The sequence below is a fragment of the Onychostruthus taczanowskii genome, unplaced genomic scaffold, assembly GCF_017590055.1.
Source record: "Onychostruthus taczanowskii isolate IOZ18803 unplaced genomic scaffold, ASM1759005v1 scaffold7, whole genome shotgun sequence".
NCBI lineage: Eukaryota > Metazoa > Chordata > Aves > Passeriformes > Passeridae > Onychostruthus > Onychostruthus taczanowskii.
Genome location: NW_024504786.1, coordinates 9,918,488 through 9,940,294, shown reverse-complemented (window position 1 = coordinate 9,940,294; position 21,807 = coordinate 9,918,488). Strand labels below are relative to the sequence as shown.

Here is a 21,807-nt window from a genome sequence, read left to right as displayed (position 1 = left end):
AGCGGCAGCATGGCGGCGGCGGCGGCCGTGCTGCCCGTGGCCGTGTTCGGCTGCCGGCCGCGGGTGGCCGGCGGTGTCTGCTTCCTGGAGGAGCAGGTGGTGCTGCACGCCGCGGGGTCGGGCTGCCTGCGGCTGCACCTCGAGCACAAGTGGCACAACTTCATCCCAGGTGGCACCGACCCCGCTCCCGACCCTAACCCCGGTCCCGTTCCCGACTCCGGCCCGCCTGACCGCTCTCCTCCCCGCAGGCACGGAGAAGAGCCGGGGCGTGCAGGCGCTGGCCGTCAGCCCCGACCGGCGGTTCCTGGCGGTGTCGGAGGCGGCGGGGGAGCAGCCGGTGCTGGCGGTCTACGAGCTGACGGCGGAGCGGGCGCGGCGCCGCAAGGTGCTGGCCGCCGACGGGCTGCCGGCGCGGCAGACGGTGTCCCTGGCCTTCTCCCCCGACAGCCGGTTCCTGGCGGCCGCCACGGCGCCCCCCGAGGGGCACCTCACCTGCTGGCTCTGGGAGAAGCAGCAGCTGGCGGCGGCCGTCCGCGTCCAGGCCGCGGGCGACGGCCCCTGCCAGGTAAGGGCTCCAGCACCGCCTGCTTCCAGGGCTTCCAGAGCTCCCAAAGCCGAGCTGTGCCGGCGTCCCTGCCGCTCATTGTTAACGCTCCCGTTCGCAGACGACTGGTTCTTCGGGAGCACGCTTCACTTTTCAAAAAGGTGGATAAAACGATCAAACTTTAGTTCAGCAAGTCGCAGGTGCGAGGTGTGCCATACGTTCATCCTTCAGGACATGTGCACCGTGCGTTTTCCCGTGGCCACATGGCTTTTTATCCACGGCAAGAGAGGAGAGGGCTCCACACTGCAGATTTCATACAGTTTCTCTGACCTTTCTTGACATCTGCTGTTGTCCTCCCTCAGCAGTAGGACCCTAGGCTAAATAAAGTTTTGCACTGACCCATAATAGGCATTCTCATGTCTGTATCTGGTGGATCACATGAGATTACCTTACATCACGTGAGATCTGTGTTACAGGGCCAGTACAACAGGCCAGTGAGTGTGCAATGTGTCCCTTGTGTCCCTGCAAAAGCACTCACTAAATAGGTGGGCTGTGCTCAATAGTTGTAACACACTTGGAAGCTCTCAATGCACCTTTTCCTTCCTGCAGTCTTCTGTGTTCAGAGCAGAGGAGAAGAGTGGCTAGGAGCAGACTGATGGCACACAAATGATTTCTGCATCCAGCTTTGGGTGCTCCTTTTTAGATTCTTTCACGTAGGGAGATCTGATCCTTTCAGTCCATGTCTTGGTTGAACTCCAGCTGCCATTTTTTCTGGGGTACAGCTACAAGCAGAGGTTGGCTGAACTACTGAATTCATGAGCTCAATCCCTAAAGAGAGGGGAGTGTAAAGACTCTGGCTGTGTAAAGTCCCATAAAGCACAGAAAAATTACTTCAAACTACCCTTCCTATCCTTCATGTTGAGTATTGAGATGGCTATTCCATCATTTTCACAAATAAACAACCTAATTATGTGAATTCACGTACATACTGTTACCTTGAAACACAGGAATGCAGAACTTATTCCCGGCCTTTTGAGAACAAATGGTCCCCATTTTTCAGGAAGCTTGCTACTGGAAAAATTTGTTAGTCAGTAGTAAAGAGGTATTTTAGCCTTACTTTTGTAATTCAATTTTAATAGACACACTTTTGAAAGGAGGAAAACTGCAGTATGTAGTTATGGTGGCTAATCTTACTCTCTTTGGTATTCCTGTATGGTTCTGTGAACCATCTTCCCTTGTTTGTTTTCCTATATCTGGTATAGAAAGTCTTCAGAACAGGAATAATATTTGTGAACATATTTGAAAAAAATACTTCCTCTCTTTTTTGTTCCATAGGTGAGCTTTAATCCTCAAGACAATACCCAGGTTTGTATCACTGGAAATGGCTTTTTTAAACTTTTCAAGTACAGTGAAGGATATTTAAAGCAGATGAATTTACAAAGAGGAGAGCCAGAAAACTACTTGTGCCATGCCTGGCTGTCCGAGGAGGAAGTTATATGTGGCACTGACACAGGCAAACTTAGCTTGTTTGAAACTGGAGAGCTGCTCTGGGAGAAAAGTTTGGAGTACAGAAAACCACCCAGGAAACCAGAAGAAGAAACAACAAAAGAATATGAGAGGTAAATCTGTTCAATGTTAATAGTAGTAGTTCCATGCTTTTGCAGGCAGATTAGTTCCTTCCTTCCCATCCAGTTTATGTTGCCAGTTGCTGCTTAGCATTTTTTCATATGTGCTTCTTTATTTTTAAGTCTTTATGCATTTCCTAATTACATTTCTGTTGTTTCTAGTGGAGTGGCCTTTGAAGATAATGGTTCACAACAGCATTCTTTGCCTCAAATATCTGCAGTTGCAGCATATTCCAAAGGCTTTGCATGTTCACCTAGCCCAGGAGTTGTTCTTCTGTTTGAGAAGACCAGTGAAAAGGAGGTCTACGAGGAGAGACAAGAAGTCTGGGTAAGGAGGGAAAAAGCTTTTGTAAGCAATTATGCAGCAGAGCCCTGTCTAGAGAACTGTGAGTGTTTCTGATTCAGTTATTAATAATAATTTTTAGCACACTGCTAAACTGCATTGTAAGGATTAGCTAACTGTCCTGGTGATGTCAAAGGGAGTTGCCAAAGGTCACACTGATAGTCAGTGCCTGATGACCTTCTGCAAGGTAGTTCTGTATGTTTCCTTCCCACATATAAAATGTGCTTTGAGGCTGCTAAACTTCAGGAAACCTTTAAGAAACTTTTATTTGTGGTGACTTTTAGGACTAAGAGATAGTTTACATCAGTTTTGAAGAACTTGGCTGGCTTGTTTTTTTCCAAGGAGAAGCTTTTCTCCTTGGAAAAAAACAGGTATTTATTAGAACTGTCATGAGACCTATGCATTCTTAAATAATCCTTCTAACTGTTCTATAGCAAACTGTATGCATTGACCTACTGAAATCTCTGGATTAGAACATTTAACTCTAATGAGCTGGTCAAGACTTCATACTCTCATTCTAAAAGGTCAGATCTCCCCTGTGCATGAGATCCTGCAATAAGACTTATCTACCTTAATGTTACATTACAAAGAACTGTTATTCTAATCACAACTTTTAGGCAGTTTTCATTCTGACACTTGCTAGGTTTTTTTCTTCATGTTTTTCTACAACCAATTCTTGTTTAGTGCAGTACTTCATATTACTGCTAAAATGTCCCCTGATACTTCATTTCAGCTGTGATGTTATTAATACCATTAGGTTGTCCTCCCGTCCTCTACTCCATGCCTTGCAGTAGTTATGTGCTATTAAATATCCAAGCTCTCTTGCTGATATTATGTATGTGCTTATTAGAGGAGCATTACAACAAAAGTTTGTGTGTGTGCATGCCTACTACCAAAACATAGAAACTGGCACACCCCACAGGATGCCTTTCTTGTGCAGCTGCCTCAGGACCTGTTCAGCACTGACCCAAAAAAGTCAAGCAGACAGGACATTACATGTATATGCTTCAGCCCCTCTGAGGAAATGATGGTCGTTAGCACAAATAAAAATCAGCTCTACTTGTTTACTATGTTCTCCACCAAACTTGTAAGGGTAAGTGCAGTTCAGTCACATTGCACAGCTTTCATGTCCAGTATTGTAATACTACATGCTAGCCAGTGTTGTTTTCTGTGATGCATTCTCATTAAATCCTTCAAATGAACCCTTAAAGCTCAACATCTGAAGTGCTTGGTGTGCTTCTCTGAGGGCAGTATTTCTATAGCCCCTTGCTCAAGCCTCCCTCCCTGCAAATCGTTGATGCTTTTCAGCAGGATAGAGAACACTTAAGACCATTAAAGGGTGCCTGTTACTGCTGAACCACTTCACTAAGGCTTTGACTGAGATATCCTCAATGTAGCTCTGTGGCTCATGCTCCACTGTAATATGCAGAAACTTTATTGCAATGATAAAGCTGGAACAGCCATGGGAATCTCCTTCTACTCTAAAATGATAGTTGGTGAAGTCTTAGCTAGAAGTGAAACCTGTCTGTGAAACACAAACATAATGAAAAACCTTCCCTACTCTGAAGGAATAAAATAATACAAAGATAAGTGAAAAATGTATTATCATTAAATAGACTTTTATGGAATTGAGTACCTAACCTGTGTAAGGGCATACAGAAAGATCTTTACAGGAAGAGGGGTTGTAGTTAGGGGTTTTGTTTCCACATGCAGCCTAACGTTTTATTGGTGCTTCACTTCCAGCATGTGGTAGCTAGACATCCTAGTGAAGTTTTCTATCACTCAGCACTAGACTTTTTTTTTAAGTATCTGCCTGACCAGAAGGTATTAACTGAATTCTTGCAGGTCCAGTTTTATTTATTTATCTAACTTGCCTTTTTTATATACCTGCAATTATGTTCTGCTCTCACTGCTCTGCCCTGCATCACTTTTCTTGATTATTAATTATAAACTTAAAACTAGCATTGTTAGGCTTTTAGGATTGTTTTGTTCAGACCAGTGCAGTGAAAGGATTAAGTGGTTCCCTCAAATCTATTCTACAACTGTATGCAAAGACCCATGATAGACTTTTTTATCTGCCTTACTGCTTGAAATGAAATATTTGTGATTTCTTAATGTTCTCATTCCTTCTCAGGAGAAGATATCTTATTTTGCATATATGAATTTCCCATTGCATTCTAATTCAATCACTGGCCTGGACATGTGTATTTGGAAACCCATCCTTGCTACATGTTCCCTGGATAGATCTGTCCGCATCTGGAATTACAAGACAAAGTAAAGAGTTGTTTGTATTTGTTATTACCCCTTGCTTTTTGTATCTTGTATTTAGGAGGCAACAGCAGCAATCTCATATGAATGAGAGTGTTGTTCTGGTAAAATTTTTGTGTGGTGTGGGATGTAAATGGTATTACTGACATGATTTGGGGAGTGTGAATATGCAGTGCCTTTAAAACTGGTGCCAAAATAATACAAAGCCTTTTCTATTAAGATATTTTCATGTCAGACTTCTTGTGTTTTGGAAAAAACTCTTTCATTCAGCTTTGTCTTAAGATACTGTTGCTCCATATCCTGCTTCTTAGGCATAGATCTTAAGCAAAATGACTCCAGCTCTTGAGATTCCCTGGAGGGCAAAACAAATCTCAAGAGGTGCTTGTGTAGGATTGCAATCAGCAATTCATTTACCTTCTTCATCATATTACAGTACACAAGGATTTGCTCTTGCACCATCCACACCTTCTCTGTGAACCAGAAAGTCAGATTTGCTGTTATTTCCTGTAACATCTCTGTGATCACTACTTAACTGTGTAACAACACACTTCCTCAAGGACAAGGCAGAGTCAGATTTTAGCTGCAGGCGTCCTTGCTGGGCCAGATAATATCCTGTCAAGTGTGCAATGGGGAGTTTGTCCTGTTCCATACTGCTCAGTGGTTTTCTCTTTCAGCACTTTGGAGCTGTGTAAGGAATATCAGGAGGAAGCATACACAGTATCACTTCATCCCACTGGCCTTTTCTGTTTGGTTGGGTTTTCTGACAAACTACGATTTATAAGTGTCTTGTATGAGGACATGCACGTTTTCAAGGAGTTTGCTGTGAAAAAGTGTAGAGAGGTAAGGAGTGGTGCAAAAATGAAATTGGGGAACAGAGTGCTGTAGAACATGACAGAAAATAATTTCTCCAATACATCCTAGCAGTACTATATATGATGTCCTATATCAAATCTTAGAGAAATTGTTTCTGACTATTGGAGAACAGGCCCAGAGGCTGATGTGTGAGTGTGGATCTGGGAAGCAGCAGAAGGGATAATTTGCTCAGAAATACTCCAGAACTGAATTTTACAGGGGAAAGCATTGATTAAGAAAACTATAAGTGGCTAATTAAGTAATGGAGTTTTCTTTTCATGCAAGAATTTGATATTAAAGTATGTAATTGAAATTCAATGCATGAATGTTTTTATCCATTCCATCTGCAGTAATGGGTGGTTATGTTCTTTTTGTAGTGCTCATTCAGTAATGGAGGCCATCTTTTTGCTGTAGTTAATGGAAATGTGATTCAAATTTATTCCAGCATCACCTTTGAGAATGTTACTAATCTGAAAGGACATACTGGGAAGGTTAGTAAACAAATCTTACACAGTACAACTTATTCATGTATTAACTAGTTGATAATATGCATTTTGAAGAGATAAAGTACAATTTTGGATCTTGAGATGGCCCCAACATTGGTCAGAAGGCAAAATGTTCATGCACTAGATACACCTGAAAAGTCTGCCCTTAAATTGGAAGTGAATGGTTGACAGTTAGCTGAACAAAGTAAAATATCCCAGTAATATATTACAAAAATAAAATCTACTACTCCATATTGAAATCAACTTTTTCCTGATAGTGTGTTCATAAAGTAGTTCTTGCTAGTTTTGCTTTTTTCTAATGCTAAAATAGAATTGGTTGAGAAACATCTGGAGGCTTTTCAGTAAGACTTTGAAGTACGATCCTGAAGAGTATGATTCTGTCATGGCTTTAGCAGTACAATGACTCCATGTTGTATGTCTATAATATACACATCAAGATCCTTGGTGTGTTTTGCTTTTGCCAGGTACATGCAATTAAATGGAGTGCAGATGACACCAAACTTGTCTCCTGTGACACACATGGTGCTGTGTATGAGTGGAATTTGTTGACAGGGAAAAAGGAGTCAGAGTGTGTGCTCAAGACCTGCATCTACAGCAGCATTTCCCTGACTTATGATGCCAAAATTATCTTTGCTGTTGGATCTGACCAAACTCTCAAAGAAATTTCAGAGTCTTCGGTGAGCTAGCAAACCTGGATTTTGCTACATTCTCTGGGGAGGGTACTGCTGCTTTGCTTTCATCCATTTGGCAAATAGGAACCGGTCTGGTTTTGAAAGCTGTGATATTTACTGACACTTTTGTGTTTTTATGTGTTTTACAATGAAACCAGAGATTTTGTTGTAGTTTTATATGTTTGTAATTTTACTTGCATTTACCTAGAAATCTTCTAATCCAGCTAACAAACTAACTTGGCAATATTACTGTAATCCGAGGTTTGTGTGGTGGTTTGTGCTGTTGGTTTCTGTAGATCCAGCACGAGGTGCCGGCCCATGACGTTGTTTATACGACTGTCGCCGTCTCTCGCTCCGGACACCTGGTGTTTGTTGGTACCTCCCTGGGGACAGTTCGAGCTATGAAGTACCCATTAACTCTGAAGAAGGATTTCAGCGAGTACCAGGCCCATGCAGGTGCTGTTACAAAGGTAGCACAGAGTTCTTTCTTTTCCCTCTGGTGCCAGCTGCACACAGCTCCTTTAGGGCTGATCTTCCTTCTCAAGTCATAGCATAATATGTTAAAATTAAGCCTGAGTCCGCACATGGAGAATGAATATCACAGAATTCATAGGAGTCCTGTCTCTAGATATGTCAGGGATTAAGCTGTTGACTAAAAAGTGGCTTGCACCAGATTACAAAACATGGCATATTGGATGGAGAACTTTGATACAGCTCCTTCTGGAAAGAGGAAGGTAATTTTGTCATAGAATCTTTTAGGTTGGAAAAGAGCTTTAAGGTCATCAAGTGCAACTGTTAACCCAGCACTGCCAAGTCTATAGTAAACCATGTCCTCAAGCACCACATCTACACATCTCTTAAATATCTCCAGGGATGGTTTCTGTCCCACTTTCTCTTGTAGAAGGGCATCACATTCACCCATTTCCAGACGCCTGAGACTTCTTTAGGGAACCAGTAGTGCTGCCAAATGACTAAAAAGGCTCAATGAGCACTTGTGCCAGCTCCCTCCTTGTGTTTTGGTAGGTCCCCATTCTCCAGGAAGCCCCATGTTCTGTGTTAAAACTGTTCTCTGTTAAAACTGGTCACAATTTTGGTGCTTTAAGTACCACTGTCAACTACAGCACCTTGACTTATCCTAGCACAGTCCAACATTAGAATATGAACTTCAATTACTGTAACTTTACTTTCATCTCGTAAGCTGTATCAGCTCCCAGGTACTCTATGCCAGATCAGGCAGCCACAGGAGGTCTGGAGGAGGTGGCAGCAGTTACTACTACATAGTTCTTGGTGAGCTTAGTTGTAGCTTCAAAAGAAAACATTTAGCCATCTGCTGCTCACACAACTTCTCAAAGAAAACCACTAGAGACCTTTGGAGTTGTCATATAAATTGCCTGTCTGTGCTATAATTGCCTAGAAGGTCTTTTCTGTTTCAGGTTTTAAAAATCTTGCTATGGCTTCGAGACCAGAAGCAGATCCAGTATCTACACATATTCGTTCCCTTCCCTTTGTTGTTTCAACCAGAGCTGAACAGGAGTAGGAGACATAATCAAAATGTTGCTAGTGGGACTGTGTTATTCCTTCCACTGTTGACTTTCTGGGGTAGAAATGAAGAGAGTATGTGGGTGGGGAGAAAAATGTGGTGTAAAATAAAACTGTGTCTCCATTCTTCCATGTCTCATCTATTATTTTGTTGTCTCTTCCTTCTAAGATGACAGTAACAAGTGACGACCAATTTCTACTGACTGCCTCAGAGGATGGCTGTGTATTTATCTGGAAAGTGTATGATAAAGAATGTGGGGCAGTGAAAGAAGAGCAGGAGCTTGAGTATGCTGAGGAAGTGTTGATCATGAGATCAGATATAGATGAGAAGGTAGGAGGAGCAACTTGTGAACAAAAACCATAGGATTTCTCTGAATTGCACTTGCATAATGCTTGTTACCAGCCAGTCCTATATGGCTTTGGTCAAAGAGGTTACAGCAAGTTGCTGCAGTGGCTTGTCAATATGCAAACAGCATAGTACAAGCAGTGAGTGTGTATTAGATTTTTCTCTAATACTTTCCCCAATCTTTGAAAGCACTTTTAATAGAGTAGAGAAGTCAGAAGATGCATTTCCATCAACCATCTTCTAAGACAGCAAAGAAACTTTACTTCTAGAACTTCTTGGTCGTCTGTCTGAAGATTCTCTGTAAAGGCTGTTGTTCATAAATATGTGCATGTAAATAAAACATCCTTAACAAGCTGTTGCTAATGGCAAATATTCTCTCTCTTAAAACTGTTTTCTCATCCATGTCCTAACAGAGTCGGGCAATACTAGACCTGCAGATTTGTGTGAGAGATCTACAGACAGAAAGTGATTATGAGCTACGTCTCAAGGACATGTACTGTGAAGGAAAAATAAAAGCATTGGAAGAGACTTTCACTCAGGAAATAGACTCCCTTAAAACTAAACACCAGGTATGATTCTTGTTCCAGAACCAAATGCTAAGAAATCTTTCACTGAAGAGTTGAATTCAAGCTTGCATTACATATGTAGAAATGCCATACAGAATCTGAAATAATTCCTTTCCAGTTTAAGACATTCTTGATATTTATAAAGCATGAAACTACCTTTGAGTCAAGTATCTTATAGGTACAAGGGGATGCAAGAGTTCTCCTAGGCAGCTTGTGAGTATTTTTACATAAAACCAGCACCATAAATACTGCCTGAGCCGGAGGATCAGTAGTAGAAATGGGACTGTGCCTTAAAAGCTCCTTGCCATGTAAGGCTGCAACTGCTGCAGGATCTAACAATTATTCTCCTCAATGCTGCCTTCTTTATGTCCTGTCTGCTTAGATTTTAAGAGCATCTGCTGAGGTTTCTTGTATTTTTTTTTAATAAAAGTAAAATATATTCCCTGCATGTCTTCTGTTTGTGTGCTTATTGATTTCTTTGTGGTCATGAAGCAGGGCTCCCCTGAAAAGCAAAGACTATGATAATTCTTCCCAGTGTCCTATTGTCTGTGTCTGATAATGCTATTCTGTCCATCTGTCTGGTGCACACACTGTATTTCTGACCTGTAATTTGTTATATTTTTGGACTTCTTTTAGATGTAGAAGGCAAGGGATCCAGTAGTAATTTCTCTAGCAGTAAAACAACTCAAAGTAAGGGATTATATATCACATGATTCAATCCTGTCAACTTCAAGTAGTATTTCTCTCGGACTCCACATAAAGGAGTTCAGTATGAAAGCTTGCCAAGTGACTTATTAGTTGCAGTATTTTACAGGTTTGTAATTTTCAAGTGCTCTCTTTATATATCTTTTGTCTTTTGGCCCTACAATTGTTCCAGCAGATTTTTGATATTCATTTTTTGAGGAGGTTTGGTTATTCATTTTAATGTTTTCTTCAAGTATTTTTTCAGGTTCTTTGGCTTTCTCATTGTGGGGTTTTTCTGTCTAAATAACCTGAGTTTTAACCTTTCTATTTTTCCTCTCTTTTGTAGAACATAACCTTGTACAAGAAAACCATTTAAATTATTGTGGATTCCTCTACCTCTGTTTTATCTCTGCTGGGTTTTTTTCTGGTATTCTTTGGGTCTTTGATATGTAGTGCTTGGCTATATATTTATAATAATCTCAGCTACACTGAAAATTCTTTAGACTTGTTGATTATAGGCTTCCAAATAAATGCCTTTGAAGGTGAATATAATTCTCTAGGCAGGCAAGTTGTACTTCCTGTCCAAGTATCAGTACATGTTAAAATTAAACTCAATGACAGCTTTAGACTGAAAGGGCTAAACTTTCTAGTTGTATCCATCAGACAAATTGAATATTTTTGTTTATGAAAGACCATGCAGTTGTTGTGAGAAGAAGGTGAAAATATTGTAACTAAGATACAATTCCTAGCATCTCTGAGAAATTTCTCAGCTGTTTTCCCGCTCCAGTTCTTTGTGTTTTTTAGAAGATTAAGTCATTTACAGTGGCAGGCTGACATTTCAAGTGAATGGCATTTAAAATTCACTCTTGCTTAGGTTTATGTCATAGCATGCAAATGTCAGCATTTTAGGGCCTCAAAGTTGCTTCAAGTGAAACAGGAAGCAGCTTGAACTTTAATATCCAGACAATAGTTTATGGAACTGCAAATTCTCCTCACACAGGCATACATAAAGGAGTGGAGGCTTTTGTAGCTCACAAAATTTTCTTTTTAGATTAGGATCAGTACTTTGTATTATATGAACACTGTTTCCTGATTTTCCTTAGCTTTCCTTAGCTTAACTTGTCAAAATAAACTAATATGTGGGAAAGCTTGTTTTAGTGACACATGGCATCTCAGTTTTGATGAGAGATTTCAAATATATTTCTGTTTTGTATATATTCCTCACCAGGGGCAAGAGCGCAAACAATTTGGACATTGCTTTGTCTAGTTTCAAATTCAAATGTATTTTTCTTATTTTTTATCCCAGATTTTACAGGAAGAGAAAGAAAAACAGAAGCTACAACATGAGATTCAACTGTCTGAGCTGATGGATAAACAGGCCAAGGAGGTGCAACAGCTAGGTTAGACTATAACAAATGTTTGTAACTAGAAACTGGGGGAAATGCTGTATTGGTAGCAAGGGACAGGGAGGGATTATTGGTGCAGAGATACAAGGAAAAATGGATGTATGTCATGTGGGTATTTGGTGCAGACCAAATGGTTGTCTAAACTGCACCATACACGTGCCCGTGATGAGAACGTGCACATGGGCCCTGTATCTTAGAGGTTTGGTTCTTGACATTAGTAATTTCTTCATTTATTTTATGCACAGCTCACTGTGCAAGAGCAGTGCAGTCATTCAGTTCAGTAAGGAGGTGCACACAGCCTGGAAATACCCGGACTCCAGATTTGTAATCAAGATGAAAATACTGCAAATTAGTACCAAGGAGTCCCCCCATAAATGACTCCATTGCCTACTCATACTTTGTAGCACTTGAGCTCAGACAGCTCTGCCATGGTTCTCATCCCAAAGATGGCTACAAAGGCTAAAGCCCCTGTATATCTGATGAAGAAAATTATTAAATACTTCTACTTGTAATTTATTGCAAAACCAGCTGCCAAAAAGACAGTAAATAATAATGCAGTGATAGCTGCAGAAGGACAGGATTCACTCTTCTTTTCTATTAGTTTTGTCCATTCCATATGTTTCCTGTTAACAGAATCTGACAGTAGTCAGAAACTCTCAATGGAAAATGAGAAATACCAGGAGCTCCAGGTGAAATCCCAGAAGATGGAGGAGGAATACGAGAAACAATTGCACAATTTGGAGGAAAGGAAAATCAAGGCTCTGGCAGAGCTAAAAGAACTTTATGAGAAAAAACTTAAACATAAATCTGTTCTGTTGGAAGAGGTAGGAAGATTGATTTGCACACAGCCTGAAACAGCAATTTTAATTTCATCAGAAACAGCAATTTTAAAAGATTCTAAGTGATACTGGTTTTTGATTTCTGCAGCCAGAAGAAGTTTGCTGATGTTAGTATTTGGGCCAAATTCCTAACCTGAATCTTTCAAGATTTAAGAATTATTAAATTTAAAAAAAACCCAAACAAAAAAAAAAAAAAAAAAAAAAAAAAAAAAACAACCCTCAATGTATATGTTATCAGTTTCTAAAGTTACTTTAATCCACTAAAAAGTTATCTTAGATGATATTGCTGCAATTGAATATTCCACTAAACACAGATTCTCCCAGGAGAAATACAGTTACAAATAACCTTTTATTTCTCTCCTTTATTGGTCTCTTACACTTGCCTTCTCTAATGTTTATTTTCCTTAACTGCAGGCAAAAGAGAATATGAGGAAGCAGATTGAAGCACATCAAGAAATGGAAAAACAAATTTATGAAGATGGAGATAAAGAAATCTTAGAACTCAAAGACAAGTACGAGAAACAGCTCTTGGAGGAAAAGGAGTCCAACATACAACTGAAAGGAGAAATAGGAGTCATGAATAAAAGGGTATCTTTTATTCTGTGCTAGTATCAGACCTGTACAAGAAGACCTATAATTGAGGATTGAATGTGATTAATGGCATGTCAGTTTTGTCCATTAATCTAGTCTGCAAATATGTGGCATTTCATATGAGAATAATAGCCCATTCTTAGGTTAGTTTGAATGTTTAGAGTATTTGGGCAGAAGAAGAAGCTGTCTGCTGATTGCATTGCTGATATGATTAGAGATAGATGATAAAGGAGGTATGTTTTATTAGTACACTTTCTCTGATCTACATAGTTTTGAACTATAAATAATATTGTTCATCCTATGACAGGAAAGAAATTAACTTTTAATTTTTCTATCATTGAATACTTTGCTTTATTACTGAAATACTTTTACTGCTTCATTCGATGCAATAATCCCTGTGTTTCTGTTTGCATCATCATTTTTTATTTGCTTTACTGGGATTTTTAAGGAGACATAAAATATTTTACCTCTTTTATTGTCTGGGTATTACATTTGCCTAAGGATGTTAGAGAGACATTTTTTCTTCTTCGTTTTGTTCAGTATCTATCTGGAGACAGAAAGGTTCTTTTCATACCCTCTACTATCATGGTACTGTCCTTTTAGTTTGTCTTTTAGACCTCAGGGATTTCTTCATATGTCCTTACAATTTGTCCTATGCCATTCATTGGTTCCAACTTTCTTGGTTTTCCAGATCTTAGTACTGAGGCAGGGATTTTGAGAGTACCCAAGAGCTATGAACTGGGCACCCTTCCAGTCTTCCATCTTTAGAGATGTATTGCCTTCACCTTATAAGAATATTGCATGGATTTGGTGTTAGCTGCAGCTGAGGCTTAGGTATAATATCCATACCCTTCTTGCTGCTGGATGCAATTTCCTTCCTTCCTTCTAGTGCAGCAGGTATTCTTGTCAGAATATACAGAAAAAGCAAGAATGGATATTCAACCCCCTTTGAGTTAGAGGCATTTAACTGATCTTTCATCATATATTAATTTGATATCCTTTATCCCACACTGTCTACAAGGTACCCTACAGAATAGGAGGACCAAGCTGTGCACAGCTTTTGGAGACTGGTAAGTTCTTACTAGTTTGCCTCTCTAGTTGAACAGCCTACAGAAAGAGCTCAAGGACCGAAACAGGGATATTGAGGAAATGAGACTGGAACAGCAGAAGCTGCAAGACATCATTAAATCACTGGAAAAGGACATCTTGGCACTAAAGACAGATGTTAAAGAGAGAACTGAAACTATCCTAGAGAAGGTGAGAAAGTGAACAATTGGATGAGGTGAAAATTACCTCCCTTAATTAAACAGAGATATTTATTTTATTAGTATTTGTAGTGATAATATCACATGACCTGAAACTCAGTTTCAACTTAAGGAATTTGTGATCTCCAGTTTGGGATTTTGGTTTTTAGTTGACATTCTAAGCTTTTCTTGGGGAGCTCAAGTTCAGGATGTTGACTTTCTCATCCCCAGTTCTGGGATCTGTAGATGGTTCAGCATTATTTGCCCCTTCCCATCTAACCTGTAGATTTGCAACTGGAGTTCAATCTTCCACAAGATCTGTCACTACTGGTTTTGTCTCTTCCATATTTGTGTCTTGTCCTAGGGATCTGTGTGAGAGTGCTGGGTCTGATTCAGATCTCTGTACCCATTTCTTCCAGGAGAAGCATGTATATGATCTAAAAACGAAAAATCAGGAACTGCAAAATTTCAAGTTTGTACTGAATTACAGAATAGAGGATTTTAAGAAGCAAATAGAGTCACGTGAAAATGATATTGAGACAATGAAGAAACAGATCAGTGAGGTGAGTAACACTCCTTTTGGCCTCTGCTACTAAGCCCACTGTCTAAATACAAACATGACCCAAACAGTTCATGAAAGATTCCACCCTGGTTGTTCTTTGACTTCTTTCAAGGATACATAGCACTGATTCAATATCTGTGCAGCTAATAAAAATATCTGTAGACAATAGCTAATTAATTTTCTATCACATGCTACCAGTGATCCACATAGTTATTTAAGTTCCTGTATGTAATTCTAAATTTTGCTTAAAAATAGATCTTATCCTTATGTGTTTACCCTCCATGTGCCCTATAGCATTTGCAAGACACTGCTTTTACTGATCTGGCAGAAAAGAGTAAATTTCTTCTCTCAGAAGTGTTGCAGATTTATGCAAACATAACTCTGCTAGGGGTTAGGTACATGGACAAATTATATTCATCAGTTAATGCATGGGAAATTTAAACATATTCATACTTATCATGCAGCAAATTCATTGAGGGAACTTATTTATGATAGAAGCTTGATCCCTGCACAGACGTATCCTTAGCTCAACCAAACTAGGACTGTGGTGACATAGTCTTTTAAATAAAATGCAAACTAATCAACAATTTGTAGGTACTTCAGACTAGCAAGATGAAAACCATGTTGTCTTTTCTGGTCATAAATAAATGCTGTAGTACCCTTATTGTTTTTCCTGTGTGTTCTGCATATGTACCCACAGTTTTTAATCCACTTGTTTCTTCTCAGTATGAGGGTCTAGTTATTGTTGCCCTTACTCTTTCCAGTACTGACTGTCCATTTCCCCCTCATCCATTTTTATTCAGATGGAATGGTAGAGCTCCCGTTCAGCTCAAGGAATTTAAGGGGCATCACATAATTTAAATTAATGTGACTCAACAGGGAGTTGCACATTCATTTGTGTGGTTTCTGTATATTCTGACAGAGGGCAGTGTTGTTACAAAATTGACACTTCTGCTGTTGTCATTCAGCCTGAAGGGGGACCTATTCCCTCAAGTCTGTATTTCCATCCTCTGGTTTTCCTGTTAGGTGTTATTTTTTCACGTCTCCTCTTAGCCCTGATTTCCTCCTCCCGCTTCCTTTCAGATGGAGGAGGAGCTGGAAAAATTCCGCAAGGAGAGCGTAGAGCTGAAGCTGAACATCGCACAACTGCAACAGAAACAGAAGGCAACTGCTGGTGAAGTGCACAAAGAGATGGAAAAGGTATGGGGTACCCCCACCATGCATTCCTACAGAATGACACTGCTGGGGACAGAACACTGGTGAAACGTTAATCTAAGCAAACAGTTACTTCAGGGGTGCTGTGTCCAAGGACCAGGAGAGTCTCTGGTCAGTGGGGACAAAGACACAAAACTTCCAAGCCTGCAACCAGCTTAGAGCGTTCATATTAAAAAAAAAAATCCAGTTATTTATGAGTCAACACATATTGTTCTGAGTTTAAGAGAACAGTGAGGTAAATGCTGAACTATTTGTTCCTGCCCAAGCCTGAAATCTGGGGACACTTGGCCTAAACAGGAGCAGCATGTAGGATGCCACCTAGGCATTAGTAGGATGACAGAAAGGAAGGTCTCATTAATGGAGGAGTCAAGGACCCCTTGTTTGACAGTGTGTCAGACATGAGGGAGGAAAAGGGACTGCAGGTGAAGGTGGAGGAGCTTAGCAAGCAGTGCATGGGTGAGGAAACAGGTAGAGAGGCCTGGCAGAAACCAAGAGAGAATGAGAAGGTGGTCTTGATGTGAAATCAGCAAGCTGTGCATATGCCTGATATGTTTTGTCCCTCGCCTTCTCTCCTTAATTGTTGGTGTGTTGTTTCTAAATAAGAAGGTAGGACAGCATTTGGACAATGCTCTCAGGCACATGATGTGGCTCCTGGGGATGTCCTGTGCAGGGCTGAGTTGGACTCAATGATCCTGGTGGGTCTGTCCCAACTCAGCATACTCTGTGGTTCTGTGTTTGGGAAAGGACAGTGGGCAATAGCATAATGAGCCACTGTTTTTCAGTTGTCATCTTTGCAGGTTGTCACTGATATTACCTAATAAAAGTATCTTGGCTTATTATTAAAAAATCTATCCTAAAATCTATCACTACTGTTCAATATAATGCTCACATTCCCAGTGAGTTGTTAAATAATTCTTTTTTTTAATCAAGTGGAAGAAAGTATATGAGAGTCTCCACCAGTTCCACTAGACTTTCTAGAAAACTGCACAATGGGGTGTTCTGATGAACCAAATGAGAATGTGACTACATCATTCTTGCAGAGGCAAAATATGGAAACCCTCATCAAACGATTTAAGGCAGATCTTCATAATTGCGTGAGATTCATTAACGATTCCAAAAAAATTAAAGATGGTATCCGTGAACTCTATGCCAAGTATGTGCATCAACCAGACATGGTGAGTCAGGACCTTTGCCTTCTCCTTGCCCATGGCTTTGTCTAGTAGTGTCATTACTGAGGCAACATGCTCTGCCCTCTCAGGTGGAGGCTCAAGCAGAAGATGCAGATTTGCAGCAGCAGTACAAGAAACAGCAAGAGTACAACGAGAGGAATTTGGCAGTTTTGAGGAAGAAGGCGATGAAGGATAAGGAAATGCACCACACTGCTTACATGCGCATCCTGCAGGTAATAAGCCTTTCCTTGTGGTGTGGAGTGGCAGCAAAAGAAGTGGCTGCACAAAAGAGACTTAATTAACCTTTCTGTTATGGTTTCTTAGGACTTCAAAATAGTTCTGGTTTACTTTCTTGCCAGAAATTCCTACATTTTTCAAGTGCTTCCATTAACTTTTCTGAACAAAAAGAGCAAGATCTTGGAAGTCAGAAATTACTTTTTTTATCTCCCACTCCCTAAAAGGAGATAGGGAACTTCTGTTGCATAGATATAGATGTTTTAAAGGAAACTAATGTATCTATTTTTTATTTCAAACAGTATTTATAATTGCCATCATAGTCAATTTGCCCTTGTTTGGTTGTCAAGCTGTATCTGCTATGTAGTAATGTTTAGGAAGTAATTTTGGAGGAAGAAAAGGAAAAAAAACCCTTCTTTGTCCACATAGTCCTGTGCCTACTGGTGTGAATTGAGAAGAACCGTCTGCTTTTCACATCCAAAATTTTCAAGGACGTTCAGAAATACATGGGGAATATGTCTATTTGTACTAAGATCTCTTGCTCAGAATCCTTGTTACTTTACAAGTCAAAGTAAACTCGTGACTGCTGGGGTCAAAGATCCACTTTGTTTTTATCTGGAGTGGGAGGACCTAGAGCTCTACACCAGACATCCTAGGAGGACAGCTTTTCTAGTCTCTTCTTAACATGCTCTCCTTCTGCTCAGTCAGCATTTCCTTTTCCCCTCAGTAGCCCTTTCTACATTGTTACTTTATTATGCTTCCTCAGGATCATTAAATCTCATCCCCTCCTAAGTCATCTGTTATTTGCTATTTATTCATAATTTGCTTCTTCAGGGCTAGACAGCAGCAATCTTCCCTGACACTATTTTAATTTTTTTTTAATTCTTTCTGTGAGATAGATGTTTCCTTTAGCACAAAAGGAGATGAGTTCAGAAAATAACCTGAAGAATTTCCTTAATGGAATAGGGTGACAGATGGTGTTCATAATGATAATACTTGATGTCTTGGATCAGTAAGCCTAAAATGAAATGATGATTAAAACCAAATTAATAAAACATCTGGAAGATGAAGATATCAAAGATTCTAACCAGCCTGGTTTCTTCAAAGAAAAGGCAGTTCTCTGAAGTCCAGTAGATTAATGAGATTTTATAACCAGCAGGAATTATCATGGCCTTCCAGTCTTTCACAGGGGCTTTTAAGACTAGTTTAGACAAACTTCTGTGAGGATTTGCTTTGAAAAAGCAAATGACATCCTGACAGTCTTCTAGCTCTGTCTTTCTATTATGCCTCAGTTGCAGTTACATTTTCAGAGCTATGCCCTCCTCTTTGAGAGATTATTCATAGGTACACTCCACTAGTGACTGCTGCAACAGATGATTAGAGCTGACAAGATAATTTTAGTTATTCTTACCAGTTGACAAGTTGCCTGTTATTCAGATATTAGTTTTTCCTCCAGTCTTCTGTATTTGTAATGGTTTCTTTGGATACATAAAAACAGAGACACTGAATAACACTGAACTAGTGCTGCTTAAACTGAAGCCCATATACCATGAAATTTTCTATATGTCCTACCTATATGTCCTGTCTCTGACAGTCAGCACTGTAGGGACTTCCTAGACTGTAGATTGCATCCATATGACATGTAATTGTACCTGATGGCCTCCTTATCCATGCATTTGATCAGTACCTTTTCTGAAACAATTGGTTCTTTGCCACAACCTCCCGTGACAATATGGATATATAAAATAAACGTTCATGAGTTTTCCCATGAACGTTTATTTTATATATCCATTCTGTGACGTTGCATTGCAATGCAAGCATTCTGTCAGAATGTAAATATTGAATTAAAGGCTAATCTCTCTGGAGAGAAGGCCTCTTTGGGAAAATATTATCAGTGTCAACCAACAGTCTTTTAGCATCAAGGAAACCAAACAAGACATTTCTACATAGCCCAGATTGCTTCACACAAGACACTCTGTATTATATCTTCTGATAGACCAAAAGCAAGGATTTAATTTGACACCGGCAGGTAATCACTTGGACTGAACATATATGAATGTCCCCATGACTAAAGTACACCTAAAGGCAAATGCTACGACCCAACCCTGAAAGCTGGTCAAAAGAAAATTACCTTGACTGATTATTGGAAGTTACCCTCTTCAAGTGTTCTTTCAGGATCAAGCTCTGGAAAAAAATGCATAGAGTCAAATTTCATCTGTATTTAAAGGCTTACATTAGACAAGTCAGACTCAACAAAATATTACAGTTCCAGAGCTGCCTGAGCTCACCAACTCCTGCTGCATTTGTAGTCCAACATAAGCAACTCTTCTTGCCCAACAAGTTCAGATCTTAATGAATCCCACACTCTTCCTCCAGTCAGTGATTTTCAGCTGAGGAGAAACTAAAGCACAGCTGCTGTACTTGCCTAGTGTGAAGTCTAGATAATGGTGCTACACACATGCCCTGAGCTATTGCTGCCAACTTGAACTCCTTGAGTGCAGGCACATACTGAGAGGTGCAGTGAGCTTTGTACTTCACTTCTGACCAGCCTGCAGTTGTGTGGTACCTACCAACACTTTTATAAGTATACTGGAAGGAACTGAGTCGTATGCTTTGCACTATCTTTTGTGGCAACATAATTATCTCTATCAACCAAAATTATCATTAAAACAAAAGCAGAAAACAAGATTTGGAGACACCATAGTCATAGAAAAACTTCATTCATCCTTGTTCTTATCTCCTGTTGTTTTAGTGGGTTCCCTACCGCTTGAGACTGATATTGTGAGGTACCCTAAACATGCCTTTTTGCCATCTATCTTTTTAAATATTGCCACCGTGTTCCAAAAGTTCTAAAAACCACACCACAGGTAGCTGAAATAGTTCCTACTCTTGGTTCAAGTATGATGGCAGCTGTTTAGCATTTTCCCTAGTTGTTGATGTGGTAAGGTATTTCACTGTCCTTATAAGAGGCAAATACACAATTCACTTCACTCTCTTGAATATAGAAAAGAAATATTCAGTTAATGGTGCTCCTGTTTCTAAATCATGAGCAGCAGTGTTATCATCCTTAAATAGTACTAACCCATACTGGTTTTGCCAAGTCTTTGAATCTGTTGCAGCAATGGGTAAATTACATTCACCGGCACTTTCACATCTCCTTCAGCAAGATCCTTCGTGGTAGGCTACTAAAAAATTAGAGGATTGAATTTTTATGGGCTGAAAACAGATTAAGAAAAAAAACAACAAAAGATGAATACATTGCTAACTTTTCCTTATAACAGCATGTTAGCAGTACCTCAAATCTCCACATGCATGATATATTTCCTCACAATTTGGAAGGACTATGGGAAACTAATGTCAGAACTAATGAAGAGGGCTTTGAATAATTCCAAGGAGATAAAGATAATTTAAGTGAGCAAATACATAGTGACAAATGAAAAGCAAAATAATAGACACTGGAGGGAGAGATGGGAATTCTTCACATAAATTCTGAATTAATTGGATCAATTTAAGAAGGCCCTGAGCTTCCCTTTGGAATTGGCAAGGAAGATGATGCCTTGGAGTGCAGCTGCAGTCAGAAAAGCAAAACAAATATTGGTTTTTTGAGCTAACGTGGTTTGAATACTGTCATGTTCTGAGTCACATCTACTGTGATCTTTCCTGAAATGTTGTGTACTCTCCTGATTGCCCAGCACCTTCTGCTTGTGATACCGATTCTTTACTTTCCAGTGTCTTTCTCAAAGATATGAGGATACATATTGCTCAGCCAGATAGTACCTGTACCTTTCCTTATAGAGTATGTTGTTTTTGCAGGAAAATATGAGTCTGATTAAGGAAATTAATGACTTACGGCAAGAACTGAGGGTGGCCAACGCGCAGGTGCACGACCTCCAGTCTGCCCTGAGATTAAACAAGAGCAAAAAGGCAATTCAAGACACGGGTGAGTAGTTCTTGTATATTTTCCATATTGCCAGTACTCATGGCAGAAGCTCTTTTGGTCCTAGGTGAACAATTCTATTACTGTCTGTGTTTCATTCTAACTTGTCTACCTGGTGGTACCTGGTACAGTTTAATGTTAACTGTAGAAACTGCTAAATCCTGCAGATTCTTACTATTTAGATCTACTCCTTCAACCCTGAAAGATGCTTTCCTTTGTTCATGCCAAAGAACTGTATGAGCTGGACCTTTGTTACTGTAATATGTCTTCTCTATTCCAGCTCCCACCAGTGAACTTCCATCCAGCCCAGCTGTCCTGAGGTTGAATCCAGAGATGGAAAGTGAAAAAATCATAGAAATGCAGCAGCTAGAAATTCAATATCTGCGAGACCAAATCCAGGAGATGGGGAAAGCCCTGAACTCTCCAGGTTCAGTCTCCTTCAGTCAGAAATCTTCCTGACCTGAATCTGGGAAGAAGCCACAAGACACAGCAACACTGATGTAGTTCAAGGATGCCTTACATTATTATATCCTCCTGGCAAGATCAGAAATGCAACAGCATAGAGTAGACTTACATCATCCTATACTCTTCCACTAGGAGCATTTATGAAACAATCAGTGCTCTGAACACTTCTACTTTCCTGAAATCTGCCCTTTTCATGAGACT

General features: G+C 39.9%; 1 protein-coding gene across 1 annotated transcript; it reads left to right on the top strand.

The window, feature by feature from the left end:
• The first annotated feature begins 9 nt into the window (after positions 1-9).
• Positions 10-21,600, top strand: CFAP57 (cilia and flagella associated protein 57). Its single transcript, XM_041421676.1, has 22 exons — positions 10-169; positions 249-565; positions 1,880-2,163; positions 2,293-2,497; positions 3,453-3,605; positions 4,647-4,786; positions 5,455-5,620; positions 6,010-6,123; positions 6,603-6,815; positions 7,106-7,279; positions 8,518-8,679; positions 9,108-9,263; positions 11,251-11,344; positions 11,984-12,174; positions 12,604-12,777; positions 13,879-14,037; positions 14,444-14,587; positions 15,670-15,786; positions 16,842-16,976; positions 17,060-17,203; positions 21,018-21,144; positions 21,422-21,600. Exons 1-22 carry the CDS (start codon positions 10-12, stop codon positions 21,598-21,600), a joined length of 3,708 nt encoding a protein of 1,235 aa, XP_041277610.1.
• The last annotated feature ends 207 nt before the right edge of the window (positions 21,601-21,807 follow it).